Source organism: Azolla caroliniana, unplaced genomic scaffold (genome assembly GCF_043228905.1).
Source record: "Azolla caroliniana isolate FFs.n. ecotype wild unplaced genomic scaffold, voAzoCaro1.0.p SCAF_14, whole genome shotgun sequence".
Lineage (NCBI taxonomy): Eukaryota > Viridiplantae > Streptophyta > Polypodiopsida > Salviniales > Salviniaceae > Azolla > Azolla caroliniana.
The window spans coordinates 15,681,414-15,689,460 of record NW_028230449.1 but is presented as its reverse complement, the minus strand read 5'-3'; the positions used below and the strand labels follow the sequence as shown (position 1 = coordinate 15,689,460).

The 8,047-nt window shown below is 39.2% G+C and overlaps 1 protein-coding gene across 2 annotated transcripts; it reads left to right on the top strand.

Moving 5' to 3' along the window:
- Positions 1-6,244, top strand: LOC147855583 (uncharacterized). 2 transcript variants are annotated; one of them, XM_087330248.1, is made up of 7 exons: positions 1-522; positions 1,646-1,771; positions 1,862-1,973; positions 2,531-2,592; positions 3,164-3,313; positions 3,416-4,921; positions 5,429-6,244. In XM_087330248.1, exons 1-7 carry the CDS (start codon positions 487-489, stop codon positions 5,774-5,776), a joined length of 2,340 nt encoding a protein of 779 aa, XP_087186374.1. In that variant the 5' UTR covers positions 1-486; the 3' UTR covers positions 5,777-6,244. The 2 variants fall into 2 exon arrangements, with proteins under 2 accessions (XP_087186374.1, XP_087186375.1); XM_087330249.1 differs by lacking the exons at positions 1-522; positions 2,531-2,592.
- Positions 6,245-8,047: the final 1,803 nt, after the last annotated feature.

Below are 8,047 nucleotides of genomic sequence, written 5' to 3'. Positions count from 1 at the left end.
ACAAGGTTAAGAAATCTAGGGTTTCTGGTTAGTCTCAAAGGGGATTTCTAGAAACCTCTGATTTGCGGTTCGAAAATTTAGTGGTTTTTGAGACATCTGTTTCTGAGTCTGTCGTTCAAAAGAGAAATATTAGAAACCTATGTCCTCAAAATCAAGCTTGGGTTTTCCTTGTAGAAGGAAGAAAATTTTGCAAGGTATTTAGAAATCTCTGTTCTAGTGTTTCTGAGATCTCACTCTTTCTCACTCTCTCTCTATCATTTACACAGACAGGAAAAGTTGGCGTTTATGAGATATCTGTTTATGTCTCTTCTAAAAGAGTGATATTGGGAATCTCTGTTTGCCCCTTGTTTGTGGAAGGAAACCATTATTTTCCACAGAGATTCACATATGGAGTGAGAGGTCTGCTTCTGAAGGTGTGCATCTGTCCGTAACACAAAGCTATACTTTGTTTAAAACAAGCCCAACTATTTTCCAAGTTGGAAAAGTATGAGTTCTGCTCCAGATGTTGTCGATCCTCGTGAGGTAATTCTTCACAAAGATCTTTATTATATATTTTCTTCTTAGTTTATTTATGGTTATCTCATCTTAGAAATTTCGCCTTTGGATTGAAGTTGCAAGACCTAATGACAACTGTTTTATAAAAGCTATATAAATTGAACAATTTGTGTCTATTTATCTTGTATATTTGGAGAAATTTGTCAATGAGTAGACTTTGCTATTTAACATTTCATATACATCACAAAGAATGTGTACTTGTAGAACTTTGTAATGAACCTAGATTTGCAAGCAATCCATACATTGGAGAAAATGTATGGTTTGTATAACAGTATAATGAGCCTATATTTGTTGTCCATAGTGATCTCTTTAGATGAAGAATATATACTTATGCATAGCCGGTCTTTGATGAATGGTATAGGAGTAGGGGGTCAAAATTAAGAATAGAGGTAGGCTGTTCAACAGATACGCAACCTTTGTCCATCTGTATTCTGGAAAGACGTGATCTAGAAAAGATGTAAGGTTTTCGTATATGAACGGTAGGAAGTCCCTGTGTACAGCCTACAGTCAATGGATTGACCCTCAACTACGATGGAAATGGATTATTATATTGTTGATGTACATAAAGCTACTCCCATGGTTCATGGCAGATGGATCTACATGTAGTATGGGTTGCACTCACTCCTCTAGCCAGGTGATTGCATGTAGGCGATTAGTTTAATGGAGAATCAAAATTCTAACCCTTCTCTTTTTATTCAATTAGTTGAATCAGTTGCATGATCCTCGATACATATGAAATTTAGCTACATATCCTTCAATACATATACATCTGAGAGAAAGGCTGCCTGTATAACCCTAAAATGAAGGTGTATTTGTCGTAGATGGTGCTTTTGTTTGAGAAACAGTATGAACATTGAGAACCTTATGCATGTATCTATTTGCAATGATCTGTGCACTTAGAATTGTCGATCTAGAGTCTTTAATTTTGCTCTTTGTGAGTGATACCCGTTTTTTCGCATGTGCTAATTGTGATAGGATGTACTCATGCTACTATTTATCTTTTATTTGCAGCCTGCTGATGGTACCATTTTTCCACATGTGCTAATTGAGATAGGATGTGCTCATGCTACTATTTATGTTTTATTTGCAGCCTGCTGATATTAGAGACCAGTGGAAAATGGAATCATCGATCACGACCAATTGTATGAAGTTACCAGTACGTGAGAGATTGATTATTGCTGATGTCTCATCCTCTGGAGATGAAGTTAATCTAAAAGTGCGTGAAGTTTCCATCTGAAATACATGTTTCATTATTACATCTGATTCAGAAAAGGAGTTAGTCAATGATTAATTTATTTATACATAGGTGAGGAAGCCATATACTATAACAAAACAAAGGGAAAGATGGACAGAAGATGAACATAAAAAATTCCTTGAGGCCTTAAAACTTTATGGACGAGCATGGCGGAGAATCAAAGGTATTTGTTTTACAATTTCTCCTTCAGGTTCTTAGTTGTCTTAGTAATAGCATACGGCATGGGGATCAGGGGAGGCAATCAATCTCAATCTTCTTTCTTTATATGATGAATATGAAGCTTATATGTTTTTTGAAAGGCCTTTCTCTTAGATATTCTATTTTTCACTTCGCTTATCACTTTCATGAGGGTTGATAGAGACTCAATGTTGTGACTCATATGCTATTACTTAAATACTTGGTTTTCTGATGGCCATACAGTTGTCAAATATAGTCCACACCATGCATAAAATTGGTTTATAAATCTATGTTCCTTAAGGTGCACGTCTTGTATATACTAGATTTGCAGTCATTCATTCACTCATTTCCTGTCACTTCCCTAATTTATAATCCAACACTATTTTCATCTTATGAAGGTATATATGTATTGATTCAAAGGGCTGCCTTAAATTTGCACTTATTCATTCACTCACTTGCAGTTACTCTTTAAGGGATATACTTATTGATTCAAGGGACAAGCTTAGATACAAAAAATTAACGATACATTGATGTTCCATGCAGAGCATATCGGTACCAAGACTGCTGTCCAAATCCGAAGTCATGCTCAAAAGTTTTTCTCTAAGGTTTTCCATCCATATTTGACTGAAAGATCAAAATTATCTGTTAATTTGAATTTCCACCAGGCTTTCTGAATGGGGCTTTCAGGGCCATGGCTTTGATATTTTGCACACAAAAAAACTATCGTCATTTCGGTGGTAGTTTGCTCTTCTTATGTTTGAATGTGGGAAAAGAAATATCAATGAACGTTTGCTCATGGAAGAGTAAATATCCATCAAACTGATTTGCAGTTAAAAAAAGCCGTGTTATGATCGTGATTATGAAGTTGTAGAGTCCAAAGAGCTACCAAATAGTGCATAACCCTTGACACAGAATACAGCCAAGTTATATTCACAATTTTGAATTGTGTGACCTCAATCATGCCTTACTCTCCAATATTCATGAATGCATTGTGACAGCAATTGCATTCTCTTAATGGGTTCCAAGAATATTTCTGATTGTTCTGAATGAGCCAAGCCGAGCTCCAGTGCTGTTGTCTTGTTCTCATGTATCGAATTCAGTACTTAAGATATGCAGTATTATGTGTATTAAACTGTACTCAACCATTTCACTAGCTCCTTTTGTTGGATGCTACAGCTAGAACGTGGTGTGTCATCTGGAGACTTAGCTGGGAAAGTAGAAGATATCGATTTCCCACCGCCACGCCCCAAAAGGAAGCCGAGTCATCCATATCCCAAAAAGGCGGGATATAATCCATCTGTAGAAGAAGTGAATAGGCAACCTGAGGTACCAACATCATTATTCAATTGTCGATTATCTTTTTATAGTTCAGGGTTTATATATCTATATTGTCTTCTAATCACATCATTTTCCACTTATTGATTTAAGTCTATAGCATATACGCCATGCATCAATAAGCGATATTCTCAACTGGATGCAGCCACCATTACTACACATCAGAATCCTCTTAGAACGGGCCATTGCTTGGATGTGAACCTATTTGACCAGACAGTCATCGTCCCCCCTGTGCACAAGCCCGTAAACCCAAAGAGACATTTAGTCAAGGAAGATGGAATATCACAGCTGCACAATATACAGGCTACTATAGTTAATTTGTGTCACAATGAGGGTCCATCCCCATTTGTAAGGGTTCAAAGGAATCCGACTGTTTTAAAAGAATCTTTACCCTTGCACCAAAATGGAAATAACTCAGGAACCACTACCATAGATGCCACAGAAGAATCAGTTGTGGAATTTTCTACCAATGAAGTCAGTGCTGCTGAAGATTCTCAATCTGCCTTTGAGGGGAACTTTATATCAGAGAATTGTAAGAATCTAAATCAAGCTGAAAATTGTAAAGTGGATTCTTTTGGTGACAATGGTTCCTCAATGAGCTCACAATTTCTTAAGGAAGACAACCCTAACAACCCAATGAGTGTGTGGATTGAAAACCTTTTCCGCTACTATAGTGGATTTCTCGGGCCTCAGTATACAGCTCATGGTTTCCCTGCAAAGATGGTTCCGACCAACCCTATGGCATGTTGGCCTTTTATGCAAGCTTCACCTATGATGAATCATCCATTCCATTCAGCAGCAATGGCGCAAATGGTTGCAAACTGGACAGGATTAGTGGCAGGATCTCAGGGATCCATTCCAATCAGTAGCAAGGAGGTCCATTGTTTACCATCTTATGCAGATGGGAGATATTTTGCACCATGGTTGGATCAAAGGGGTTTTAAGCAAAATTCTTCAACTGATAACTCTTGTGAAAAAGAGCTAGCTAGTTCTGTTAATGTGTATGAAACACCTAATATGAAGAATATAAAATGTCCCAATGAGGTGATGGCACAGGAATTGCAAACCAAAAACTTATCAGATGTAGCAAAAAATGATGACATAGAGCATGGAGAGAAGAATGGATACTTAGAAGACAGTGATGATAACCCTCCTCATGATATGGAAACTCATGAAGAAGAAAATATATTGATAGAGCAATCTGTCAATGAGAGTGATGCAGGGATGGATGCTAGTGATCAAGCACAACATAGCCACTGCACGTCAATTGACGAATTTGAAGATGGGGGCAAAAGATTGAGGGATGGATCATCGAGTGGTTCGAACACCCCATTGGATGGAGGTAATCTCAGTGAAGCTGAAATGATGCCCAGCTACCTTGAAACTACAATAAGAGACAATGATGCTTCCTCTGAAAAGAACCATCATCAAGAAGCGGATTCCGGTACAGAACGTCGTTGCCCTAAGATAAGGTTCAAGGAAATAGAAAAAAGAAAAAGGCATCAGCAAAAAGATTGTAAGCAAGGAAGCCTCGAAGACCCGAAACGAATTAAAGGTTCTGCTCATGATATGGATTCTTGGAAAGAGGTTTCAGAAGAGGTAATAATAATATGATATAATATCTTACTGCCCCTGCTCTTTTATATTTTTTTGCCTTTCTGTTTTTTAAGAATGGAGCTATACATGCATTGAGGTAGAGTTTGTTCCTTAGTCGTACCACTTTTCTTTCTTGTATTCACATACTTTGAGCTGTCTTAATAACCCTTTCTCTTTTGCTAATAAGAGGGTTATGCAATGCACATCTAATATATGAGAAAAACAAGTCAAAACTGAGAAGTTACCATTCACCATGTGCTTCCTTAATAACCATTTCTCTTTTGCTAATAAGAGGGTTATACAATGCACATCTAATATATGAGAAAAACAAGTCAAAACTGAGAAGTTACCATTCACCTTGTGCTTTATATTCTACTGGGGGGGAGTAGAAATGGCACACTCCATTGTAAACCAGAAGCTAGAAGTAGCCGCTTTCTAGCGGGGCTAAGGTTGTAGGGTTTGTTTACCACTCATTCTCCTTCTTGTAACTAACTAGCAAATTGCATGCAGGGGCGCAAGGCTTTCCGAGCTCTGTTTGACAACAAAAATCTACCTCAAACATTCCCGACCGTGTGCGATTGTCAGGCCAATAATGCAACCATTATGGACAAACATGTACAAAGAACACTGCCTTGTCAGAACCATGCAACGCTGATGGTTGATGATACTGTAGCTGTTCAAACTAAAGATTGTCAATATAGCATCACTTGCGAACTCCCAACGAGATATGTCGAGGACGAAGGTGAGGTCTCGGGAAGTACCAGCCTCCATGTGCAAGAAGACAATGATAGAAAAGTGGTTAAATTCACTGTCAGTCCAAGGTCTGGATTTGTTCCATATCGGCGCCCCCTCTTGTGAAAAAAAATCAAAACCCAATTTTTCGGTGTAGTGTGTGCTCTGCATTAGCTAGTGATGAGCAAAGAAAAGCTTGTCGCCATTGATGTGTTTTGGTTTTGATGGTTTAATGCCAACACCATTGACACTACACCTTGTTTGTTATGTACAATATAAACGCAAAATGTCATCCCTTGTTTTGGGTAGCTGGCACCAAGGTCAAGATACCATGTTCTCCATGCTTTGTACATGCCCTTAATTCTCGAGGGTTTAATGGACAGTATTATACACCTTGTTATCTACACTCTTGAGCCTTTGGGTAGATAGAATAGATTACTTTGCAAAATACCTTGTTTCCCTTCCTTCCCACATGCTTTAATTTGAATGGCCAGCTTTGTTGGACATCCAACTTTGAGAACTAATCACAATTGATTCTGCGATTTGATTTGCAAATAAGAATTTTGCGAAAGGCATCCGATGTGTTTTTCATAATTAAGGTGGGATTTATCATTGGACTAATGATTAGACATATAAACATTGATTATTGAGATAATGAGATGGTGCTTGAGAAAATTAGTTGTTTACCAAAACTGTAAGAAGAAACCTCCATTGGCAGGGAAGGGCCAATTGAGGCCAGGTAAGTATAGGTTGGTTTAAGTTGAATGCCTCATGCTTGCACTATTTCGGTTATTTCCGATGATTCTTTGCAACAAGGCATTTGAAAAACCCAACAAGTGATCCCTATACGCGACAATTGATTTCGAGTATCGAAATGCAACGTGCAGCCCATGAATTGCTTGGAATGCGACAAGGTTTATTAGTGGTACATGATAAGTTGTTTGGACATGATGTAAGGAAAATTAAGGCATTGATAATCCAAGAACAACATGATTTAAGATGGTGGGGCATGGCGGTATTCGTTGTACACTTACCAACATCTGGAGACAAATTTTTAACCCAATATGGAGTGAGATGTAAAAGATTATGTACAATCCTTTGTGACATGTTAACAAGTTAAAGTTCGACATGGACGATTGTATGGCCTACTACAACCCAACCCATGCCGATACCATACTCGAAGCGTGCAAAGCATAACCGGGTGGTCAGATCCGGTGGATGACAACACCATACTCATGGAAGTGATGTGCGACAACCACGAGCTGTTCATTGAAGAAAAGAGAAAAAGAATAGAAGAGCAAGGCCCATCAAAAAGACATGAAACAAGGAATGCGAAAAAGAAAGAACATGCAGAAACGAGTCGATCTTTACAAATGGAGGAAGGAGACGCTAGCCGAAAAGCGGAGTCGAGAAAACGAGTTGAAGAAACGGTTCGGCCCGTGAAGATTGGTATCAAAGATCCCGCTCGAAAGACAAGGAATATGCCTACCTATAAGCTAAGGTCGGACATAGAGCAGACGACAGACCTAAAGAAGATTCTCGAGGAACGCGTTCTTGACAACCATGTGACCTTGTCCTTGAGGGAATTACTCGGCATTACGAAGAAGGAGTTCCATGACACGATTGTGGACCTTGTAAAGCGAAAAAGGCAACAATCGGACGAAGAAGAAGAGAAGCCACTAAAAGCAAAAGCAATGCCATAATGATAGCAAGAGATGAAGTCGATGAAGAAATGGTGGACAACCACTATACTCGACCTCATTGGGCACGAGTGACAACGGAGACACTAGTGAAGATCGGGGAGAAGAAAGAGACCGTGGTAGCCTTGATCGACCACGACTTGTAGATCAATCTCATGTCAATCGACTTCTACAAAAAAGGAAGATGGCCAATCAATACAAATCACGGATGGAAGATTCGCGTGGCAACAAAGACTACGGAGGACTTGTACGGAGCTTGTCCCAATGTTAAAGTCGCGATCGGGGATGTGGAGATGGATCAACACTTCTTCGTGCAAGAATCGGCGTCGCATCTTGTCATCCTAGGACAACCGTATATCACATCATCTCGGATGGAAACCAAAGTGTTCGACAATGGTGCGGCATTTGCTCGAATAAAGAGTCTTGACAACCAAAGATTTGTTCAATTCCTAGCGGTGCGAGCTAATCATGAAAGAAATCAAGATAGTGTTGGAGGCGAATCCTCGGATTTTTAGAGCGGACTATTGAAGCATGGGGCACAAATAGTCCGAGCGATCACAAGTCCCCACAAGAAAGAAGAGCGCGTGGATTGTGAGGAGAAGCAACATGTGTCACACCTAGTGGCGCATGTAAACTAGTACTACCTGACAAGAAGGACAAGCGTCGGATACAAGATTTCGAGAAGATGCTGAAAGAA